At 41.7% G+C, this 24,603-nt stretch overlaps 2 protein-coding genes and 4 non-coding genes across 7 annotated transcripts; 5 read left to right on the top strand and 1 right to left on the bottom strand.

Annotated features, from left to right (window-relative positions):
• The first annotated feature begins 5,038 nt into the window (after nucleotides 1-5,038).
• On the top strand, nucleotides 5,039-8,268 carry LOC109747672 (large ribosomal subunit protein eL18y). The gene is made up of 5 exons (XM_020306703.4): nucleotides 5,039-5,190; nucleotides 5,275-5,364; nucleotides 5,565-5,693; nucleotides 6,073-6,258; nucleotides 7,901-8,268. Exons 1-5 carry the CDS (start codon nucleotides 5,188-5,190, stop codon nucleotides 8,057-8,059), a joined length of 567 nt encoding a protein of 188 aa, XP_020162292.1. The 5' UTR covers nucleotides 5,039-5,187; the 3' UTR covers nucleotides 8,060-8,268.
• Nucleotides 5,757-5,828, top strand: LOC120973086 (small nucleolar RNA snoR53Y). Its single transcript, XR_005767207.1, has one exon. It is a non-coding gene; the product is annotated as a small nucleolar RNA snoR53Y (small nucleolar RNA).
• LOC120973085 (small nucleolar RNA snoR53Y) lies at nucleotides 6,577-6,649 on the top strand. The gene has a single exon (XR_005767206.1). It is a non-coding gene; the product is annotated as a small nucleolar RNA snoR53Y (small nucleolar RNA).
• LOC120972938 (small nucleolar RNA SNORD29) lies at nucleotides 7,107-7,195 on the top strand. Its single transcript, XR_005767071.1, has one exon. It is a non-coding gene; the product is annotated as a small nucleolar RNA SNORD29 (small nucleolar RNA).
• Nucleotides 7,464-7,552, top strand: LOC120972939 (small nucleolar RNA SNORD29). The gene has a single exon (XR_005767072.1). It is a non-coding gene; the product is annotated as a small nucleolar RNA SNORD29 (small nucleolar RNA).
• Nucleotides 8,269-10,192: 1,924 nt separating the features above from the next.
• Nucleotides 10,193-15,472, bottom strand: LOC109747657 (probable ethylene response sensor 2). 2 transcript variants are annotated; one of them, XM_020306691.4, is made up of 6 exons: nucleotides 14,835-15,472; nucleotides 13,079-14,031; nucleotides 11,825-12,193; nucleotides 11,444-11,710; nucleotides 10,887-11,014; nucleotides 10,193-10,790 (listed from the first exon to the last, which is right to left on the bottom strand). In XM_020306691.4, exons 2-6 carry the CDS (start codon nucleotides 13,982-13,984, stop codon nucleotides 10,541-10,543), a joined length of 1,920 nt encoding a protein of 639 aa, XP_020162280.1. In that variant the 5' UTR covers nucleotides 13,985-14,031; nucleotides 14,835-15,472; the 3' UTR covers nucleotides 10,193-10,540. The 2 variants fall into 2 exon arrangements, with proteins under 2 accessions (XP_020162280.1, XP_020162285.1); XM_020306696.4 differs by having other exon boundaries at nucleotides 14,822-15,403.
• Between the last annotated feature and the right edge of the window lie 9,131 nt (nucleotides 15,473-24,603).

Raw genomic sequence — 24,603 nt, forward strand, 5'->3', positions numbered from 1 at the left:
CTAATTGTTGTTGCAAGTTTTTACGTGGCTGCTATAGGTTTCTAGCAAGAACGTTTCTTACCTATGCCAAAACCACAACGTGATATGCCAATTTCTATTTACCCTTCATAAGGACCCTTTTCATCGAATCCGATCTGACTAAAGTGGGAGAGACAGACACCCGCTAGCCACCTTATGCAACTAGTGCATGTCAGTCGGTGAAACTTGTCTCACGTAAGCGTACGTGTAAGGTCAGTCCGGGCCGCTTCATCCCACGATGGCGCCGAATCAAGATAAGACTAGTAATGGCAAGTAAATTGACAAAATCGATGCCCACAACAACTTGTGTTCTACTCGTGCATAGAAACTACGCATAGACCTAGCTCATGATGCCACTGTTGGGGATCGTTGCAGAAATTAAAAAATTTCTACGCATCACCAAGATCAATCTATGGAGAGACTAGCAACGAGAGAGAGGGGAGTGCATCTTCATACCCTTGAAGATCGCGATGCGAAAGCGTTACAAGAAAGCGGATGAAGGAGTCGTACTCGTAGCGATTCAGATCGCGGTTGATTCCGATCTAAGCGCCGAACAACGGTGCCTCCGCGTTCAACACACGTATAGCCTTGGCAAAGGTGGGGGAAAGAAATCCCATCATTTCCCTTCCCCACCGATTGTTATCCCCTTTTTTAGGGATCTTGATCTTATCCCTTCGGGATATGATCTTATTCCTTCTAAGGGGGGATCTTGGTGCGCCTTGATCAGGGGTGTGGGGCCTAGCCCCCACTACCCACGTTCATGTGGGTCCCCCATGCAGGTGGGCCCCACTCCGAAACCTTCTAGAACCTTCCCGATACAATACCGAAAAATCCCGAACATTTTCCGGTGGCCAAAATAGGACTTCCCATATATAAATCTTTACCTCCGGACCATTCCGGAACTCCTCGTGACGTCCGGGATCTCATTCGGGACTCCGAATAACATTCGGTAACTGCACACTAATTCCCATAACAACTCTAGCGTCACCGAACCTTAAGTGTGTAGACCCTACGGGTTCGGGAATCATGCAGACATGACCGAGACAGCTCTCTGGCTAATAACCAACGGCGGGATCTGGATACCCATGTTGGCTCCCACATGTTCCGCGATGATCTCATCGGATGAACCACGATGTCGGGGATTCAATCAATCCTGCATACAATTCCCTTTGTCAATCGGTACGTTAGTTGCCCGAGATTCGATCGTCAGTATCCCAATACCTCGTTCAATCTCGTTACCGGCAAGTCACTTTTACTCGTTCCGTAACACATCATCCCGTGATCAACTCTTTGGTCACATTGAGCTCATTATGATGATGTCCTATCGAGTGGGCCCAGAGATACCTCTCCGTCACACGGAGTGACAAATCCCAGTCTCGATTCGTGCCAACCCAACAGGCACTTTTGGAGATACCCGTAGTCTGCCTTTATAGCCACCCAGTTACGTTGTGACGTTTGGCACACCCAAAGCATTCCTACGGTATCCGGGAGTTGCACAATCCCATGGTCTAAGGAAATGATACTTGACATTAGAAAAGCTTTAGCAGACGAACTACACGATCTTGTGCTATGCTTAGGATTGGGTCTTGTCCATCACATCATTCTCCTAATGATGTGATCCCGTTATCAACGACATCCAATGTCCATGGTCAGGAAACCGTAACCATCTATTGATCAACGAGCTAGTCAACTAGAGGCTTACTAGGGACATATTGTGGTCTACATATTCACACATGTATTACGGTCTCCGGTTAATACAATTATAGCATGAACAATAGACAATTATCATGAACAAGGAAATATAATAATAACCATTTTATTATTGCCTCTAGGGCATATTTCCAACATGTTTGTTCTGAACTTGTCGTGAATTTGTTTGCTAACATGTATATTTTGCTTAGGGATCAACACCCTGGGTTGTGCAAGGGCATCCTCTTAAACTTTGTTTTCAAGAGTACGCAAATTGCGTACCATATTTGTATAGAAGGCAGACTGATAGAGGCGGGGGTCCCGATCTTTCGATGAGATGATAACTATCGATTTGGTGGAGACGACTTTGACGGTCCGACTACAAACATGCAAGACGTTGCGCCTTAGCAATCGCTAAACCAATCTCCTGAGGTTACTGACGATGCCGGAAGCACGGTCAGCCTAACCACGAAGGTCTATTCCTGCAAGCAATCGAAGAACAAGCAAGAATATGATAAAGCAATCTGAATATTGCGAATATATATGAAGTATTGATAAAGGTGGGGATCCGAAAGCGGTCTTGGTCTGGTCGTTGGGCACAAACGAAGTACACGAAGTTGCAATGGCTAACTTTTAACTAAACAAATCCCAAGGAAAAAGCTACTAGATGGATCTACTTATATAGGAGCAAGGGGTGGCGGCCAAGGAGGTGGGAGGACGTCCCAAGGCAGCCTAAAACCAATCCTAGGTCGTACAAGGCTCAAGGGCCCAAGTGGAGGTGATGCAACACCTTTGGACTTGTTGTTTGACTCGGATTCTGCTGCAGCGTCAGATTGTTTCGTCCATATCCCAACGCTGCGGACGAATTTAAAGATGAATCCAATTGGGTTGGAAAGAAGACGAAATCTACTTTCCACCAAAAAAAGAATCACCCAATTCGGAGTCCGTATGAAAAAGTTGTTGGCGTTTTGAGTCAGGTATGTCTGTGCAGTCCGAATTTGAATCCAGAACGTGAGAGACTTGGACTCTATCTTCTCTTGGCCCAAAAGTGACGTGAGAGGACTTTTTGAACAGAACCTAAACTTCTCCTTTTGCCTTATCTTCATATATGGATTGTACAAATGTCCCATAACCTGCAATTAGACAAAACACAAAAGTGTGTGAAGTATTTTTGTTCTGGATAACATAAATAGATTGTTGAATAGTTTGCACTAGAGATCACCTGACAAATATGCATGTATGCAATATTTTTGGTCGTATCCAAGGAAGTCATGTCCTCATCACAGACGAAATTTTACAAGGAATGCTTTAAGCCCAACAAGTAAGGCTACCACCTAACATGCACACACCCACCTTCAGTTACATGCTACTCTCTCATAAAGTTTTGAAAACACCTAGCTCTGGCCGATCTTCAAGTTTGTACCTCACCAATAATGAGGTTAACAAATTGCAGGGGGTGGTAATATGTTATTGCGCCACATTCATGAACACCCGTACATTTCTTTGCTTCCACAAGCACAAAGCAATGAGAATGACTAGCGAATCAAAGCTCTTTCCTTTTGTGTTCGGCACTCCTTGCGCGATCTTAGCCACCACTCCTCCAGGTTGTCCTCTATGAAAGGGTGGGCGATATGAACAACCAGCGTAGTGAAACATGCATGCCATGCCTCTCTAGCGTAAACACAATGCATAAGAATGTGGTCAATAGTATCCTCTTCCTGGACACAAGTGAAGCACGGGGCAATCGCGTCTTGTAGTTCACGTCGGAGTCGTCTATCCGAGGTCCAGACCCGATACTGGAGAGCAAGCCATATGAATATTTTGCATTTGAGCGGCGCCCAACTCTTCCATATGCAATGAGCAGCGGGCAGGCGAATCATGCCATGGCACATCATCTTGTATGTAGATTGCGCCGAGTACTGACCGAAGGCACTCCATCTCCAGGAGAAAATGCCAGGGGTGTGGGGTGTCATTATTTAGAGAGATGATGCTGACAGCCGACCAAAGGTTTGAGAACTGCCGAAGACCCTGTGGTGTCAGGCCTAGACCTACTCTTGTGATCCAGCTTAGGCTGCTTAGGGCCTCATGGACTGTTCTTTTGTTGACGCATCTCGTAGCTACCTTCTCTAGGACAAGGGGCGTTATGTCTGCAACTACCGCACCATTCATCCAATGGTCTCTCCAAAATAGGAGGAATTTACCATCTCCCAACTGGATGTGCACAAGGCTATAAAAAATGCCCATGCCCACATCAACACTGAACGACGGTAGGCCTTGCCAGGGCCTGTCGGGGTCCATCCTACGCAGCCATTCCAATCAGTGCACAACGTCGACGCTTGGAACTTTAAGTTTATTACTCCTAGTCCCCCAAACTCCATGGGACGACAAACCGTGCTCCATGCCACAAGGCATTGGCCTCCATGGACTTTGTCCGATCCACCCCAAAAGAAAGCCCTCATCCATTTGTCAATTTCTTTCCTCGAAGACTCAAATAGGAGGGGGGGGGTCAAGCACCAATAGTTGGTGGATGGGTCTTGCAGCGGTGACACTCTTAACTAGCACAAGGCGACCATGCCTCGTGATCAATTCGCGTTGCCATGCCAGGATAAACTCCTTAACTGCGTCAAGCATCGGCTGCCATTGAGCCTTGGTGAGCTAATAAATGTCAAGCTGCAATCCCAAATACTTGCATGGGAATTGTCTTAGTTCGTATGATGCACTGTTTAAATAGCGTGCTAATGATTAGGAGTAGGGTTAGTTGTGTTGTGTTGTTCATATGCGATGTTTGATGTGAAGTGTGTTGCATTTGGGTTATAAGGTCATTATATTTAAAAACGGTGAGCAGAACAACTACATGCACACAACCAAACAACCGTGGTTTGCATGTGCTCACCCCTTGAAGCACAAATAGAGGCCACCAAAAAGCATGCCTAAGTCCACTGATGCAATGCAGTGCAGACTACCAAACGATGTGAATAACATGGTTTTTGTCCTGCATTAGCTTAGTCAGGACCTGTTGAATCACACATGTAAGGCGCCAAAAAAATAGTGCAGGTAACCAAACACGCCCTAGAATATTGCAACCCACCTACAATTAGCAGCAGTAAAAAATAATTTTTTTAGGCAAAGGAAAAAATAAAATAAAAAATAGAGAAGGACATCGAATTCGCCGCAAAGCCCAGACATGAGTACAGAGTTTTTCGAGAAGCCCCGGACATGATGAGTCGCCCAACAGGAAAAAGCCCACATAGCAGCAGTGCTCCATTCGTCGGGCTCACCAGGCCCACAGCTTAGCCCAAAAGCCCAAACGAGTCACCAAAACCCTAAACACCCTCTCCACGCCTCTCCCTCCGCCCCCTATATAGCGCCCCTCCACGCGCCGCCACTCTCCTTCCCGAGCCGGAGGCGGACGAGGTAAGAAGCAGCAGCCGCAGCGCGACACCGCGAGGAAACCCTACCGCCGCCGACGCAGAAGCAGCCATGGTGAGCCTCCCAGCCCCCGCTCCCCATCCAGATCCTTCCGGGTTTCCTCTAGGCCGCGTGCGCTAACGCTGCTGTGCTGCTCAGGGTATCGACCTCGTCGCCGGCGGGAGGAACAAGAGGACCAAGCGCGTCGCGCCCAAGTCCGACGATGTCTACCTCAAGCTCCTCGTCAAGGTATTCACGCGCGAACTCGTCGTCCGATGATCCACTTATCTGTTTAGGATGTCATCCGCAAGGAATGTTTCGCGATTCGATTAGCTCTAGCCGCATCTGTGATTGTTAGTTTAGCTGTAATTCCATCTACCTAGGTAGGCTTTTTTGTATGTGTGGTGTGCTTCTGGATTGTGATTGTTGTGTTGCTTTCTGGGGTGCAGCTCTACCGTTTCCTGGTGAGGAGGACCAAGAGCAAGTTCAACGCCGTCATCCTCAAGAGGCTCTTCATGAGCAAGACTAACCGCCCGCCGCTCTCCATGCGCCGCCTCTCCAACTTCATGAAGGGAAAGGTATGCACACCCATACTTTGCCGAGAGACATTACCGTCTGTTTGCTCGTAATCTAGTTGTAAGGTTCCCAGTGATGCATTAACCATGCTAATACTGATACCACCTGACGAGCAATATATTATTACTGAGGGAACCATTTACCTAGTGCTGCTTTTTCGACTTCCAAAAACATTGAATTCCTTACTTATTTTTCCCCTGTTGAAATTTGTGCATTTCCTCTCCAACTTAATGCGCTAAGTGTAGTTTGTCACGTGGTGGTTATGATGCAAACCATCTAGTCTACAAAACCAACTTAATGTCCATCAGTCTAGGTCTATGTAGTGTTCTGGTTTTGGTAACCCAACCTACCGATGCTCATATTTAAACTGTATCTTGACAGGAGGAGAAGAACATTGCTGTGGTTGTTGGTACAATCACAGATGACATGCGGATCCAAGAGGTCCCAGCAATGAAGGTTACTGCTCTGAGGTTCACAGAGACAGCGAGGGCAAGGATTATCAATGCTGGTGGGGAGTGCCTCACTTTTGACCAGCTTGCTCTCCGTGCTCCAACTGGGGAGAACACGGTAAGCTTTTTGCCCCCCTGATCTTTTGATTTGTCTATGCACTTGCCATTTCTATGGTTAGCACTTTTAACCATATTACAAGTTTTTAGGAAGTGGTGCCATTATATTATGTTTATGTATTTGCTGTGGCTGTATTGATCAAGTGTTCTGTAGAGTACAAAAAATAGGTTTATTACCCTTCTCATCATCCGTTATCATTTTTCTTCAGAGAGGCTAAGTTGTTACACTGATGTTTATGATGGAGTGTGATTAACTTGTGTGCCTGCCTGGAACTTCATTAGTATTTGAACGTCTTCTTTTGGTTTTGATCTTTTTGAGGTTCCCAGTGATGCTTTAACCATGCTAATACTGATATTATCTGACGAGCAATATATTTTTAACTGAGGGAACCATTTACCTAGTTCTGCTGTTTTGACTTCCAGAAACATTGAATTCTTTATTTTATTTCTTCCCTGCTGAAATTTGTGCATTTGCATCCTGTTCTGAATTTTGCAATGATGATGCACTTTACCCAGCTCATTATGAGACCTCCCTCTGTGGGTTGTCGTGATATGTACTTTTTTCCATTGTATCTGAGCTCTTGATAATTGTTTGTTTTGCTATTTTGACATGTTGGCATAAAGTATTAGTCTCATTGTAAGTGTTTTTGTGACTTGCAATGATGATACACTATAATCCCAGCTCTATGAATACTTCCCTCTGTGGGTTGTCTGATCTCAACTAAACGTTATAGTTCTATCTGAGCAAACTATCTGTGTGTACCTTTTACTTCAAATGAGTATCTAATTTGTCTCTATTATTTTTGCTTATGCAAATGTTTTGTGCTAGCATTTTGTCTTGATTATTTTTTGCGATGATGATACTATTACCCAGCTCATTATGAAACCTCCCTTTGTGGGTAGTTGTGATATGAACTTCTCTTTTGTATCTGAGCATTCTCAACATTCTTATTTATGATTTCTAAATTGCATTTCATTATTGCCTATTGTGAAAGTTATTGTTTGACTTGCAATGATGATACACTATAATCCCAGCTCTATGAATACTTCCCTCTGTGGGTTGTTTGATCTCAGTTAAACGTTATAGTTTTATCTGAGCATACTATCTGCTATTTTCTTTTTTACTTGAAAAGAGCATGAATTGTTTTTGTTTTCTTTGCTTTGCTTATGCAAATGCTTAGGGGTAGCATTTTGTCTTGATTATTTTTGCAATGATGATACTATTACCCAGCTCATTATGAGACCTCCCTTTGTGGGAAGTCATGATATGAACTTCTCTTTTGTATCTGAGCCCACTCACATTTTTCTTATGATTTCTTCATTACATTTCAGTACAACCTATAAAGGCTCTTCTATTCTTGTGGCAAGATAAACACAGCTAGATTGTGACTATTGCAGGGATGATACACTATATCCCAGCTCTATGAAAACTTCCCTCTGTGGGTCGTTTGTGATATTAACCAAGCGTTATATCTGAGCAGACTAGTTTGAGAACATGATTACCCACTATTTAATATGTAGTGGTTGCAGTCTCAAGTGTACTTCTAAATTTAAAATAACTGGAGAAATCCATTCAGCTTTGTTTCTTGTGCTACCAGTTGTGGGGAATTCATTCTTACGTTTGCAAATGTGTGCATCTGCAGATCCTGTTGAGGGGACCCAAGAATGCGCGTGAGGCGGTGAGGCACTTCGGCAAGGCGCCTGGTGTGCCGCACAGCCACACCAAGCCCTATGTGCGCTCCAAGGGTAGGAAGTTTGAGAAGGCTCGTGGTAGGAGGAACAGCCGTGGCTTCAAGGTTTAAGTCGCCCTTTCTTGTTAGTCGCTGTTTGTGTGGAGCGGCTGTTGTTCTGTTTGAGCAATTGATAGTAATTAGTAAAGTACTTTGTACTGAGAGTAGCAAAATCTATCGCCCCAGTGTTCGAATGATATTTTGCAAGATTCTTATTGCTGTCAACTGTTTTGATTTTGTGAGCTTGAAGACCATGTTTCGTTGCAACCAGTCATTGCTTAGCTTCGGTGCCTCTTTGCTTGGCGATGTCCATTCTCTCTAAGTGATGTTCATTGTATTTGGTTAGCTTCAGTGCCTTTGCAGATCTTTGCTTGGAAAAAAATACTGCAATTATGTCAAAAGTTGCGTGCACGAATTCTGTCTCATGAGCATCTCTACATCTCCCCTCTGAAGGCCATTGGTTCATTCGATAGGATAGTCATAGGAAATGAGAAGGCATGTATTTGAAATCCTATTAACTGGAATAGAGAAGATGCCCTTTTCTGAAATTCTATGATTAGGAATAGAAAAAAGATGCCTTTTGGTTCATGTCATAGGATTTTTTTTATTGAGTCTAGGCCAATGTTTATATTCTTATGAAATGTGTGGGATAGAAATAATTTCTCTATAGGGATAGGAATGGCTCAAATGAATTTTTCCTATGCAATTCTTATCCTACGGGATTCCTACAAACCAAAAAAGGCCAAAGATTTAACTCATTGAACAATTCAAACTTTTGTTTCTATTTCTCCTTGCAAACACTGCACAGTTTGAACTTCTCGATGACGCAGCTCCCTCTTATTCATATTAGATTGTCGCTGACTTAGTATGACTTTTGAATACACAAATTTGAACATCATTTCAAATTCAACGAAAAGTATCAACATAGAGTATCGAAAGCCACCGAATGCAAAATAGTAACAAAAAGCCACCCCATCCCACATATATATATTCATCAAAAGAAACATGAATTTACCACTACCATACAAGGGGTGAGCTTCCAATATTGGCCGATAGCATCCATGAACATGATCCTTCGCTTTTGTTCCTTTCTCTTTTTTGTTTCCTCCTCCCTCGATAGCAAGCCTACACTCCTCCGCACATGTGTTCCTCACCTCAACCTCCATCACAATTCAGAAGCGTGTGTCTTGGTCATGGCCTTCACGCAATCTCTCTATCCACCTTGCCACCTTCTCTTTTGTGCTTGGATGACAACTCCTCCTTTATCTCGATCATTGCATTGATTTTTTTATATGCACCCACTACACCATTCTTCTGGCTCTCTTCCACTTGATTTCTCCCGTCTTGGTGAGGCTTCTCACCCTAAAAAAAAATCATCACCTTCATCTTCGAGATCTATGGTGTCGGAGATGCTCAATCTTGACCTCCTCGATGTTGTTTCATAATCTTTTCTCGCCCACTTCTCATTTTACGCCCTATTCCCATTTCTCTTGTTCATATGCTTCTATAGCTCTTGAATGTAGATGTCACACACAGTAAGTGGTACTCAACTTGGAGGATTGTTGTTCACTTGTTCGACTCAACCCAACCACCGTTTGCAACAATATTGGATGACACTCCAACGATGGGCCAGAGAATCTTGTGTCTGGTTAGAGGGAGTGGAGACATAGTTTGATCGCCATCAACTGTGGCGTCAAGAGAGATGTTCTTCCAAGCATATCACAAAGTTTCATCTTCATCGACACTAGTTCATTGGTCATGTTAGCTTGTTGCTGATACGTGGATCGATCTCCTCCGCCCACTTGCATTGGATACTTCGTGGCGTTCATCCTCCATCAAGGAAATGTCCTCAAGCCTTGTGATGTGATTTGAATAATCCAATACTGAGATGAAGGTCCACCCGGTTTGGTTTCCCCACTACAATGGAGAAGTGTAAGTGTGAAAATCCATCACCTAAATTGAACATTGGAAGCTGGGTTGCTTCTCTATGGGGAGTAACCTCAAAATGTAAGGAGTTAAAATCCTTTTTTTAGAGAGGGAGTTACAAATGTTAGGAGAATGGCCGGTTGCTTGTCACTCTAAAATGGCAGCTTTCTGGGAGTGTTCTTACATGCACGACCCACCCCTAGCGTCCCCGTTGAATTATTAGCCGCGAAAATGCAACCAGTACAAACCGCAATCATCTGTGTGACACGCCATACGTCATTCATCCGATGAATGCTTTCAAGTTCATGTTCATGAATTACACCTGCAGCTCACTGACTCTTCACAGGATCTCGCCGCAGTGCCTAATGTCTGTATGTAGTATCAGCTTTTGCCTCCCTAACAAGACCCTCATGTACAACACAACACTGCTCTCCTCCACCATGCCGCCAATAAGGGCAAGTCACCATCTCAGACTGACCTAGTCACCATCACAACTCAACTCAGTAGGAAAACTATCCCTACAGCAGCCAAACACCCACCCTTCGAATGGAGCGTACCAATTTCGGTCACAAAACCGGGCCTGCGACCCGCCTCCCGCCAGTCGAGCTTGCCCGCGTCGTCTGCCTCTCACGCAATTGACTGGTAGCGGGCCCTAGGAGCCCGCGCATCGCCGTCCATTATCGATATACTGAGAGCATCAGCGCCGTGGCCTCCAGCTCCGTTGCTTGGTTGCAGAGGCGCCATCATTCTCCGGGGATTTGCGTTTGCGTTTGGTTTCTTCTTGGGCGTGCCGAGTTTCACAAAGAACGTGGCGGTACATCCCTTCCCTACACCTTCACTTTCGAGCCAGATGTCCCCTTGCATCAGGCCAACAAATCTGATGGAACCGGAGAGTGTAGAGACATCGGTCAGCACAGAGATCAGAGAATTTCAGGGGGGAAAAGGAATGTGCAGAAATGCCCTCTTGATATACCTTCTGGAGAGGGCCAGACCCAAGCCGTTGCCGTTGTGCAATTTCGTTGTTGCATTCTCACCGTGTGCGAATTTTCTGAAGGTGTGAGCCATATCCTCTGGTCCAATTCCACAGCCGGTGTCTTTTACCTACAGGAGAATATGACATCAGGTCTTCTGCTAACATCAAGTTATTAGCCCTACGCTTGTCCCCTGTTTTTGCTCCTTAATTAGTTAGTACCACTTCTATGGGCAGCCACAAGTGATCTAAAATCATTTTTTCCCAAAAGAAATTTTCTAGTAGTTTTACTCAAATATGATATTTATGATATGTTTACCAATTACTGTAGAAAGTCCAAATCATTCTTTTTCTCTTCAGGTTATCTATCACTTTGAAGACCTCAATCGAGGTCTCTTTGGAATGCTAATGTCTACATTTATGAGTACCACTGCATTAACTTGGCGAGCATTGGCAGGCATCATTAGAAAGTTATGGTGTTATGTATTATGTGTTTGTGGCAACTTTCGGCATATTGAGGAGTTAAGAGAAAAGGAGTGAGTGGATGCTCAAAGGCAAACCTGAACAACCAAGTAGAAAGACCCATCAGAGGGAACTGGATGTAAGTTAGAAGCATACGGGTCCCTCAGTGAATCTGGCCTGGCTATGGAAGCTGCAATTGAAATGTGACCCTCCTTTGTGAACTTAATGGAGTTGCCAGCAACATTTAGCATTATCTGCATCAATCGCTTGCGATCACCAATTGCACAGGAAGGCAACTCTGGAGCCAAGGAAACCATTACCGAGAGCCTTTTGCATGCAGCCACTGGCTTAATCAAATTAACCACCTACAAGATGAACCAGTGAGTTGACCTCAAATCCAACTGTATATTTCCCCCTCCTTCCTTTTAGGCAACATAGTAGCAAAGTCGAAATATTAAAACTGCTGTCAGAACACTTACATCTGTAAAGGCAGCATGCAGGTTGAAAGGTGCAATATCCAGCTCAAGACTCCCATTCCCAAGCTTGGAAATATCCAAAACATCGTTGGTCAAAGTTACAAGAAAATCGCTACTCTTTAGTATAGTCTCAATCATCAGGCGTTGTTCAGCCGTAAGAGTTGTTTCCAGAAGGAGGGAGGATAAAGAAACAATGGCTTTCATAGGAGTACGCATTTCATGGTTCATCACAGCAAGAAAATCATTACGAGCACATATAGCCATTTCCGCCTCTCGACGTGCTGCATCTAGGGCAATATTCTGCTCCATTAGTAGATCACGGGCCCTCATGGACTCTTCCAAAATGGCAGCATGAGACAGTGCAACTGCCACCTAAATAAGAAAAAATGAGAGAATGTGGTCATGTTTTTTACAATATCTGCAGGCATGAAGTGTAGTGCACTCTACTTCATAAAGAAATAATTAAATGCAAAATTATCCATCTAAGAGCAGCATTATAGGCTAAATGCTAACAGAAAATGCTAAACATTAAGCATTGATAATAAAGCTTAGTTGTAGCCCAAGTAAACTGACAAAACGCTGAACAACTCAAGGACATACTCCCTCCGTCCGAAAATACTTGTCATCAAAATGAATGAAAAGGGATGTATCTAGAACTAAAATACGTCTAGATACATCTCCTTTTATCCATTTTGATGACAAGTATTTCCGGACGGAGGGAGTACCACACAAAGTCACAAACACAATGAAATCAGAAGAAAAACTCATTAGTGCCAGGAGGAAACAAAAGTATTAATGATGACCACATGCATACTTCCAATAACTAAATCAAGGATGCATACAAGTGCTGCATGGCTTTTACAGAGCTTGTCAGGATATAAACCAATTACTCACAAGCAATATCATATTAGGGAAAAGGAAGATAGATAGGGCGATAAGGGAAACTAAAAAAAATGATTTTCAAGAAAAATAGTTTCACACTTCAAACCATAATAAAATGATTTACTAGGTTAACTCAATTGCAACTTCAGTTAACCAATTCTCTTCAAAACTCTTATTCACAGACAAAGCATACACATTTATCCATTGACTAATAAGAAAACTTGAACAGAGCAGGCCAAAGAAATATACAAAAGCAGCCCTACAGGATTCTAAAGCTGATAATATCAGAGGCCAGACATAGGTTACCAGACAACCACACCAGTGATTACAGATTACATATATAGAAAAATGAACAGAAATGAAATCAACAACTACCTGATCAGCAACAACTTCAACAAGCTCCAGTTCATGGGTACGCCATTTTCTTGCACTGTCTGGAGGCAGCATCAAAACCATTACTGCGAAGCTTTTTGCAGATAGCTCAGGCCAATCATTTATTTCGAAATTTGTAAGGTGCAGCAGTGGAACTCGGACAGCTACGACCTCTGGTGGCACATACCTGCTTGTGTCTGCCTTTATTGAAGCCAATGGGGAAGTATGTGGAATGCTTTCTGCACGATTACTATTAAAAACCTTTGAAACAACTGGAAGATTGATAGGAACAACTAAGCCAATAGGAGCGCTGTTATGGATTGTATGGGACAGGTGAAGGGCTGTTCCAGAGCGGGATGGCATCCACAGGGCACATTCAGCTAACCCAAGAGTCCTTCCCAACTCAACAAGCGTAGTTCTCAAAATAGTGTGCCTGTCAAGGGTGCTCCTTATCTCATGTGTGAGCATGTGGACATGTCTGCCTGTCTCCTCCTGTGTTCTTATAATCCCCATCTCTTTGTCAAGCTCTTCAGCCTTATCCTTCAGATACCTCTCTCGCAACTTCACACTCAACAGATCAGGAATTATGTGCACAAGCATCAATGCCGTTATGCATGAAACCACTGCTGTCGCAGCTTTCGCCACTGTCATTACCACCGCTATAGTCTTGCTATAAGTGGCGAAAGTCCACAAGTTTATCAGGTGAGTTGCCCCACAAAGCACAATGAAGGCGCCAAACTGTATGAGCACCCATCGGTAAGGGAAGAATGATGACTTCTTGACAAAGTATATGAGCTCCAAAGGGATCGAGAAGTATGCAAGTGCGATAAAAAAGTCAGATATGTACTGATACTTCACAAGGAGATCATCGGCCTGCCAAAGTGGTTCGATACAATCACATGCATCCATCTGCTAACAGCAAAAGGTGTTACCGGAGAGCTGCACTTCTACTTGACCTGTGAAAACATAACATCAAAATTTTACTTGACTTGATTTGAAAAACAATTCCACAAAAAACCATGAAAGAGAGCAACTTCCATAGGGCAGCTATAATAATATGTTAATAGCATGGAGCGGTAGTGGTGGTCCAAACCATACATCCATCAGCCAAATTTGCATATGACAGGCTGTAGTTGGGTTGGGTTAAGCTATGAAAAATACAGTCAAGATCAAGAGGACATGCAGAAGACAGAACGCATCTGTAGGATTAGCAATCACATTTACATAAAAAACGCAGTGCTACCCTCTACACGAATAAACTCTAGCTGGTGCTAGAAATAGTCAGGGATCGCGATTTTCAATCCGTCTTCTCTCACCAAGCAGAAGAAAATTTAGAAGTAAGGATCAAGTCCATTACTAACATGAAACATCAACTAATGCCATCAAACGAACAACACTAATTTACACCTACCAACAAAGACACTAGTGAAAAAGATTACCAGTCCCTATAGAATTAAAAGCCACAAGCTCCAAGGCGTCGTGAAATTAAACACCACACTTTGACCCTGAATCCAACTCTGAACCATCATTCATGGAACACCTAAATAAAGGTCAAATTACTTGTGTGAACCTAAACTGAGGTCTGTGAAGCTGAGAAATTATATCGACAGTCCATGGCACAGAACCCTAACATGACCCAACCCAAATTGAAATCGATTCAGTATTACAGCAGGTCATTATCAAACTGCTTGAGATTTTTATTTGCAATTCCCGAAATAGCTTGACTGCTTGAGGCTGAGAAATTACTTCAGCAAGATACCTCAGCTTAAGCTTCTCTCTTTTCTTTGCCCGCTCAACTCTGCCGCCGCACGCCTTGTCTTGACCAAAGCAAGACGACGCGGCAAGCTCGAGCACGGCAGGTAAGAGGAAGAATCCCACCGCAACAGCAGCAGGGAATGCAAGAAAACGGAGGCAGCTCTTGTAGCTACTCCCCCAGCCGCACAAGGAACTCCAGGGACACCGCGCCGATCTCAGCACGGCAGCGCGCCGGAACCAAGAACCGCACCACCAACAACCGCCGGTGGAAAACGACGAGGTCTCCTCGCTCTAAATCGAAGCAACAGCCGCTCGCGTGTTGACCTGGGCCAACGGAGGAGAGACGGGCGGCGACTCGATCTGCCGCTCGGCGCTCCCGTGCCGCAGCTGCCCGCGATTGCCGGGATGGATGGATTCTTGGGAATGGGGGGAGAGAGAGAGAGAGAGAGGGCTAGAGGGGATGCCTCGGAGCTGCAAGTGACTAGAGAAAAAGCGCCCTTTTGGTTTCGGTTGGATGTGAAAGCGAAGACGCGACACCCCGCCGTTAATGGCAACAACTTGGAACTTCGCCACACTTTGCAGGTAAAAAAATGGAGTACTAATCGAGCCTTTCCTCTCGGGTTCTTTGTTTAGTGTATCCACGATTTGTGCAGGATTTTGGTAGGTATTTTAAAACATATACTATGATTTTGTGCAAGATTATCTGCATAAATTCTGTTTCAAGTTGCACATTTATCCAAGGGAGTTTGGCTTTCTTTGTTTAGCATTTGAGAAAATCGGGAAAGACTTTCATGCCGTTCTGATACATTTTTTAGCAGCCAAGTTGAACATGATGATTTTGTGGCGTGATTAGGTTCTCCTCCAAGCAAAAATATACTTAAGATCGATGTCTCTGAAGGCACCAACAAGCTAATAATTTCATGGGTTTGTTCCTATAATCCTTTGTCAATTCAGTAACGCTGGAATCCAACCGTGCATCTGAAGAATGAAGACCACTACTAATTTGCATAATACCACTACTAATTCTTAAGGGAAAAAAATCCTTGGTGAAAGCGACAGGGGAGGCTGGATGCATTGCACCTGCTGGGCTGGATGCATGGACATGTGAGGCAGACGTTTGGAGTCAGACTTGACCACAGAGAGAGATGATTCGCTGTAGGATGTACGGCATGCTGATGTGTGATGGGTTGCACCTGCCCATCATGGGCCTTTCCCATGCTCTCTTTTGTGTTTGTGCAGAAGTACTTAGGAGAGCAACTGTTAACGAGCGCTTTTTCGGAAGCCTCGCAATGATCAGCGTCACTTGGCGCGCTCTCAGTCATTCGCCACGTGTCGCGTTCTGGACGTTCTCTTTGGATTTTATTTTTTTATTTTTTCGCATGTGTTTTCGGCTTTTTAAACGTTTTTTCGGTTTTTTTGACGTTTTGGTTTTTCTCCGGTGTTTATGTTTTTCGTAAAAAAATTTGAATTTTTTTTCTCTCGAAAAAACGCGTTTTTTTCTTTCGCGAAAGTCACGGTTTTTCTTCCGCGAGAGGCACGGTTGTGCTTTAGCGAGAGTCACGGCCGTGCCTTTCGGAAACGGAAAAAAATGCGTTTTCTGTTTTTTTTCTTTCGCGAGAGTCACGGTTTTGCTTCCGCGAGAGGCACGGTTGTGCTTTCGTGAGAGTCACGGCCGTGCCTCTCGGAAAGGGAAAAACAAAACACGTTTTCTGCTTTTTTTTTCTTTCGCGAGAGTCACGGTTTTGCTTCCGCGAGAGGCACGGTTGTGCTTTTGCAAGAGTCACGGCCGTGCCTCTCGGAAAGGGAAAAAAATATGCGTTTTCTGTTTTTTTCCTTTCGCGAGAGTCACGGTTTTGCTTCCGCGAGAGGCACGGTTGTGCTTTCGCGAGAGTCACGGCCGTGACTCTCGGAAAGGGAAAAAATACGTGTTTTTTGTTTTTTTAGAGTCACGGTTTTGCTTTTGCGAGAGGCACGGTTGTGCTTTCGCGACAGTCACGGCCGCGCCTCTCGGAAACGAAAAAAAACGCGTTTTCTGTTTTTTTCCTTCCACGAGAGTCACGGTTTTGCTTCCACGAGAGTCACGGTTTTGCTTCCACGGGCATGCCTCCTTCGGAAAGGAAAAAAAAACCGTGCTCCCGGTTCGGTTTTTTCGCCTGATTTTTTTCGTCCGGTTTTTTCATGAAAAAAAGTTCGTCAAAACCTATCAACATGGGATCTAGTTTTGAATATCTCGATGCGTGGAATCCAATGGTGAAAACGGTTCGAGATTTGGACGCATGGTTTAGGAGATAAAACGTTTTGAATAAACGGATCTACGAAAAAGGGAAAACCAGGTTGCGACAAGTGACGCACTGCATGTGCGCCACTTGTCGCGACCTGGGAAAGTGGAGTGTTCTTTGAAACGAGTACTTCTTAATTAGTGATTTCGAGTACTTAGGCCCTGTTTGTTTGGGCTTTTGTTTCTGCTTTTGCATCTTTTTCATTTTAGCCAAAAACCCATAAAAGCTCCTAAATAGGTGCTTTTGGAGCTTTTATGGCTTTTGGAGCCAAATATTGTTATATTGATTCATCAACGGAAAAACTAAACATCGCCCACACGTGTCCATCACCACTTATTTTGCCACGTATGAATAGATGACATCAGCAGGAATCTTTTTGTTTTTGGCTTAAAAATATTTTATCTTCTGATTAAAAAATCCAATTAAAAATCCGTTTTCACCATTAAATCCGTCTCGACGAGATCTTCAAAACTAGACCCCATGTTGATATGTTTCGACGAATTTTTTTTTGCCCAAAAGTTACCATGATGTTTACACTGTAGTTGCCATAGTGCTTAAACTAAAGTTGCCATGTGGCAATTTTAGTTTGTAGAGCATGACAATTTTAGTATTTTGATGATGGCAATTCCAGTACTTTGACCATGAAAATTATTTTTTGTATAAACCATGGCAATTTTAAGTGCATGTATCATGGCAATTTTAAGTGCATGTATCATGGCAATTTTAGTTTATGGTGCATGGCAAGTCTAGTTTCTTAATTCCCGTTTTATAATATGTAAAAATTACTTTTAAATGTAGAAGAAAATAGCTAAAACATATCATGGTAACTTCAGTATAAATATCACGTCAATTCATGTGCAATAGACATGGCAACTTTTAAACAAAAAAAATTTCATCAAAATATATTGATATGAGATCTAGTTTCGAAGATCTCGTCGCGAGGGATTTAATAATGAAAACGGATCTTCAATCAGATTTTTCATTTAAGAGATAAAATATTTTAAAAACTGAAAATTCAAAAATATTCCCACATGAATGCATGCGACGACATGGCGTAGTCTATGTGTTATAGGGCGTGTGTGCGGGTTCGGCTCCCACCACACGTGTGAGCGTTAGCGTTGTCCTTCATCAAAAGCTATCAAAGCTCCAAAAGCACCTATTTAAAAGTTTTTGTGGCTTTTTGATCAAAATGAAAAAGCTGCAAAAGCAGAAGCAAAAGCCCAAACAAACAGGGTCTTACAAATGTACAAAATCAATGACCTGGGAAACCACAAACAGTATTGTCAGCCCTCTCTAATTCGTAGGATTTTTGAAACACAAAACCATCAGAAAAAAAGATTTAGTGCGAAAGTCTTCTTGTGCACATGAGCACATATGCGCCAGCTGTGAACAGTAAATTCGAAAAAGAAAACTTCCTCAGTAAACTAATATAAGATCTTTTAGATCACTACTTTAATGATATAAACAATCTTATACTATTAGTTTATAGAGGGAGTAGTAAACAATGTTTCAAAAAATGATTTTTAGGCAAACATTGTTGAATGTTTCAAGTGTGTGCAAAGTTTCATCATGGAATGGCATTCATGGAAGTCGTGGCGAAAAAAAAACAGTTCTCCAAAATGCTTTAAAAATAGTTTTTTTTGGAAAATTGTTTTTTTGCCACAACTTTCAAGAATGTCATTGCATCATCAAACTTTGCGAGCACTCAAATCATTCAACAATGTTTGCAAAAAAAAAGATCTTTTTTTAACGAAATTGTTGTTCATCTGGGTCCATTTGTGCTCGGGATCAGATACCCCACATCCGATTTAGTGGCAATGTTCTCTCAAATCCATTCCTACAGCATTAACAATCCATTGAATTTTGTATTAGAAATTATTTGATGTCATAGGACAAACAAAGAAAATGTAAAGATGTCTGAGCGGATGAAAATGTTCCTCCTAAATAGAGCCCACATCAATTCTTAGAAAATTTCCTAAGAGTTATAATCTTACAAGTCAAATAGCCTATGTACAAAAATCCCGATCCTCCAAAAATCAATGAATCCAGGGAGCATCTATATTTGTTGTTCATATATGATATATTTTCCATAGTCGATTATTTGTACTAAAAATATTTGCAAATGGTGTTGCACCATTATATTTTGCGGTCTATAATCTAGCATTAGCTTCTAGACTTTTGCTCGCAAATCAATTCAATTCTTTATGTGTTTATTCATGGCTGTTTTAGGGTTGCCTATCTAAAGCTCTTATAATTTAATTTATAGGTTTTTAGTTAATCCAAGATTCAACGCGTACGAACATCCATACTATCAGGAGGGCACAAGTAAAGGCACTTTGGTTTAAACTCCAAGACATACCCTAAACCGAGGTCCTCAAACAATCCACTAAAGCAACTCGACTCCACTATTTTCGAAAGCTCCGATACCACCATGTACTACTGAGCCTTCAAGGAGTGAGTTACGCTAGAGAGCAAACCAAGTTTCCACAACCTCGAAACTTCCAATCATTTTTGTGTAAAGGAGATGTAAACATTGTTGAGTGGGTAAGAAATTTCCCTCAAAATAGAGTCAAAGGCAATTCTTAGGATTTTTTTCTAAAGATTCCAATCTTACGAATCAAATAGCCATGTATAAAAAATAATCCTACATACCCAGATCCTCCAAAAATCTATAAATTCCCTTGAATCCAAGGACATTTATGTTTGTTGTCGCGCACTATGATATTTTTTCTTAGAACATTTGTTGCACTAGAAAGCATTTGCATATTATTTTTTTGCCTCATTGCATTGTGTGATCTATAATCTATTTGTTAGCTTTGATGTACGAGCTTCAGTAAGTTGTTTATGTTACTATAAAGAAAAGGGTTCAAAACTAAAACATTTCTTTGTTTTTTAATCTTTCTTTGGTTGTCTATTTTGTGCCTCTTTTCTTAACTTTAAAAATCACAATAAGATTATCTTTGTTTCTTTTTTGCTTTCTTATTGCATTCTTTAAGAAAAATTAAAACAAAAAGTATCTCACGTTGTGTTTCATGAGTGTTTATCTTCTCTTGTTTGATAAAACATTTGAAGGAAAATACTAAGAATATTTCTCTTTATTCATTCTTATGGTTTTATTTGATTATTACTTTGGTTTTCACTTGCCCCTACCATTGTTTTTACTGCTTCTCTTGTTATTTCTTTCTTCTTTGTATTTAAGTCACATGATTTCTTATAAAACCACAAAAGGATTCCTTTGTTCATGTCTTATCGAGTCTTGGTGTTTCAACAAGAGAAAACAACAAAGAGATTTCTGGGTGGGACTTATTGTTTTATCTTTTGAACTAATGAAAATCCAAAAATATTTCTACTGTCTTTTCATTTGTATAATTTGGTCGCAGATTTGGCTTCAGTTAATGACGACACTTGCACTCCATTATATATTATCATTTATGTTATTCAATCATGCAAGTGACAAATCAAAAATGACGATTGCTTGACGAAGTGACGGTGGCAAAGAAAGCTGGCACGATCAACCTTTTTTAGTTTGTGTACATATGTCTATTGACATGCTCTCTTTATAGCATCTTGTGTTTGTAATCTTGTGCATAATATAAGCTTGGTGATTCATGCTTTCTCGCGCTAAGTCTTAATCATCTAGGAGTACCTATGTGCTATCTTGAATATGAACATGCATTATACTAGATCATAATTTGGTATGTTAGCATGGTATCTTCCTTTGAAGTAGTCAAGTGACTTGACTTGTCACATGTTTACACATGTTTTTATAAATCCAATTCGTCCTCAAAGGTATTATAACTTTAGAGTGTTAGTATCCTGCTTATATTACCACTTAATGCTTACTTATTCAAAATGCATGTTTATGATCGTTATGCTTTGTAGTTGGTCACTTCCTAGTCTATTGCTAGCCTTGTCTACACTAAGCATGAATTCTGCTTGTGCATCCAATGTCCTTGAGCCAAGTTTGCTATAAGAGTTCATTATACCTTCTATCATGAATAAAAGTCATTCCAAGTAAATTTTCATTGTCACGCCAAATCATCCTTTTGTTTCCTAAGTTTTTGAAGTGGGGGAAGTGTGGTTTTCCTCGATCTTTGTAATGGCTGCCCATGGAAACAAAAGAAAAAAAATAAAATATCCTACAAAGAAACTCCAAAACTAAAGAAAGAAAAGTTGTTTGGGGCTATTAAAAAGAGAATGGTAAAGTTACTCTTCTAACTCGTCAAAACTGAAAAACAATTCCTAAAACCTTGGCATCATACGTCTGCCAGTTTTTTTAAATAAGCGCATTTCAATCCCTACTTCCCTCTGCGATGGTCCTAAACTTTTACTTTTTATGTTGTGTCATCACTTTCCTTGAGCCCCAACTATTGAGAGCATAACTACCATTCTTAATTTTTTTGAAAAAATATTCTAAACTTTATTCATTTGATATCACCATTACATTGTTTATGAGGATCGATACAATTTCATTTAAAGGCCCCTCAAACCAATAAAAAATCAAAGAAAATTTAGTCATTCTAGCAAGTTCGTGAGCAACTTTATTTGCTTCTCTATTATAATGCTCAAATCTAGAAATAGTAAAATCACAGGTAGAATAAAAACAATCATCAAAAACCGCCGCAGCCATCCCCGTCGACCGTCCTCCTTCCTTCATGGTATCAATCACCTCCATGTTGTTTGAATTAATGACTAGCTGCATCCCGTCCATTGCACTAATGATAGACCAAATTTAGGGCCCAAGCTTTCGCCGTCAATATATCCGCGCACCAATCTATCTTTCCATTCCCCCAACAATGAATCTTCCTTTATCACCCCTTAGGATTACCCCAATTATACCCCTAAGCAGGTCATCATCAAAAGAAGCGTCAACGTTGAGTTAAAAAAACCACCGGAGGACATGAACGACCCTCTTTTTTCATGGAAACCTTAAGAGAGGTTGCGGTAATAAAGTTTGCCGTAAGAGCGTGGATCCCCATAGAGATCTGTTGTGCATTCTGAGTTGTCTTGTTGTGAACCAATTTACACCTTTCCCACTAGAGATACCAGGCTCAGATTGCAATCATTTCACGCACATTCTGGTTACCCATAATATGCAATTCCTGTTCTGGCATAAGAAGTAAGTATTCCAACACTGCCTCACTGGCACGATCTACTTCACAAGATTTAACAATAATATCATCAATTTCCAGTCTTCTCCAAACTTTCCTTGCTTTGTGACATAGAAATAGCATATGCTTTGTATCTTCTGGACTAGATGAGCAAGAAGGGTAGTTGGGAGAGCCCTTCATATGTCTATTAGCAAGCATTACACGACACAGGAGCGTGCCATGCGGCATGCGCCAGATAAAAAAGTTCACCTTAGTCGGACATGATAGTTTGCAGATCTTACCCTAAATCAGATTAACTGTGGTTCGTACGATCCCATTGGTATGAAGCAATTTTCTTCCATGTTGGTTTTCCCACTCCAAAAAATAGGCGAACCGAACTAAAAACATGCCATTTTTTGTGAAACTCCAAGCTACAAAGTTAAGCATAATCAGTCATACCAATAATTAGACATACCATGTTGCGAGATTGGGACTACGAGAACTCGTTGTACATCAATTGGCTAGAGGGTTTGTCTAATTATTTCCTCATCCCAAATATTTGAAACATGATCAATCAAATCTGATACCTTAGATAACAACTGACCCCCTTTGGGAGTAATGATTTTTCTATCCGCACAATTTGGGATCCAAGTAATTATCATTCTTAAATGGTAAATGGCTCATGCTTAATAAAAAAATTCTCAGTCAGTCAAATGGAACTTGATGCAATAATGTGACACGCCAAGTTTCTATTAAATGTATATTGAAATAAATCAAAGGAGAAATGATTCCATGTCTAATTTAAGAGCGGTCCCACACGAACTTATGGCTCTTTTTTCTTCTTCTTGATTGACAGTCGGATCACATTTGATGATAAAACTTATCATTTCTTATGCCAATGATGTTGCATCTAATTTAAAGGCAGTCCCGCCCAAACTTTGGCTATGTTTTTAATTTCTTGCTTGACACTCAGATCTACATTTCATGATAAATCCTCTCATTTTAATTCTATATTCAGGTTATTGCAGCTCAAAGGAACAGATTGTGGGCTTAAGAGAGAAATTCTCAAATACCTTTGCACTTCTTAACAGTAGAGCAATTAATTTTGATGAACCAAGTTTGTAAGGTTTTTTTTACTAAAATTATTGAACTAAAAAATATATTTGATGTAGCCGTTATGTTAATCTATTATCCTTGGTATTTCTAAACTAAGGTTGCTACGAGTCCACATTTGGGACAGTAAACATAATATGACCTCACACGGAGGATCCAACTTCTTTACCACTTCACCTGTTGAACCAGCTTCAATCTCTACTACCTCTAGTCAATCTTGATCTTGAGGGTAAGGACATCTGGAAGTGGCCATCTAAGTCTGGGGAGTTTCAATCAAAGATCTACTATGAGTTTAAATACTCTCATCTGGTGGTTGATCCTATATTTAAGTTGATCTGGAAATGCTCATGCACTCATAAGGTTAAGGTTTTTGGATGGCTCCTTTTGATGGACCGTTTAAATACCAGGGATATGATGCAACGCAGACACTGGAATATTCAAGATGACACCTGTGTATTGTGCCATATGTCCAACCATGAGGATCGTGTCCATCTTTTCTTTGCTTGCAATTTCAGCCAGCGTGTTTGGAACTACCTTGGAATTTCTTGGGTCACCCAACCAAACTAGTCAACTTATATGATGGCCTCAGCTGCCAGGACGGATTTTGGCCTTCCTTTCTTGTAACATCCCAAATTTTCAATTTGGAATGTCATACATAGGTCATTCATGCATATCATATTTTATTGCATTTCGTTTCGCGATCCTTGAAATTCTAAGAAACTCAAGGACCCACGGAGAGAGTTGGGGTTTTCACGTTTTTCATATTTGAATTTTATCAAATATTGAAACAAGGATCATTTTGGTCTTAAATAATTTTTCTCTCCGAAAATATTTCGTATTAAAATATATGAGATGAGATAATATGACTTCTCCAAAATAAATGAAATATTGGAGGAAAAATATTGATATCAATAAATAAATTTTATTTGAATTAGAAAAATATGCGTTTTTCAAAATTGCATTAGAGGCCCAAATAAATGTACACTTTGTCCGCAATATTATTAAAGGACCGTGAAAATTTATTTCAGGATTTTTGGAGTCCGTTTAGTATTTCTTTTAATTGTTTTTCCACGTCATTTTTTTAAAAAAAAGAGGAGCACCGACTTACCGGGCCGTGTCTGGCTAGGACACTGCGCCCGGGGCCCCTTTAAAGCCCGCTCGAGCCGCCGCCTCAGCCCACCCCGCGCCCGCCCCCGAAACCCTAGCCGCTAGCCCCGCCGCCGCGACTCGCGCCGCCGCCGCCGGAGCCCGCCGACCCCGCCGCCAGTCGCCGCCGCTCCGCTCGCCGTCG

This window comes from Aegilops tauschii, chromosome 1 (genome assembly GCF_002575655.3).
Source record: "Aegilops tauschii subsp. strangulata cultivar AL8/78 chromosome 1, Aet v6.0, whole genome shotgun sequence".
Classification (NCBI taxonomy): Eukaryota; Viridiplantae; Streptophyta; class Magnoliopsida; order Poales; family Poaceae; genus Aegilops; species Aegilops tauschii.

Bases quoted from the DNA above. Each gene is read 5' to 3' on its own strand.
- LOC109747672 (XM_020306703.4), top strand. The intron at 5,694-6,072 runs GTATGCACACCC...GTATCTTGACAG, and splicing joins CCAACTTCATGAAGGGAAAG to GAGGAGAAGAACATTGCTGT. The intron at 6,259-7,900 runs GTAAGCTTTTTG...GTGCATCTGCAG, and splicing joins CTCCAACTGGGGAGAACACG to ATCCTGTTGAGGGGACCCAA.
- LOC109747657 (XM_020306691.4), bottom strand. From the start codon at position 13,984: ATGGATGCATGTGATTGTATCGAACCACTTTGGCAGGCCGATGATCTC. The intron at 12,194-13,078 runs GTAGTTGTTGAT...TTTCTTATTTAG, and splicing joins TTGAAGTTGTTGCTGATCAG to GTGGCAGTTGCACTGTCTCA. The intron at 10,791-10,886 runs GTATATCAAGAG...CGGTTCCATCAG, and splicing joins GGTCTGGCCCTCTCCAGAAG to ATTTGTTGGCCTGATGCAAG.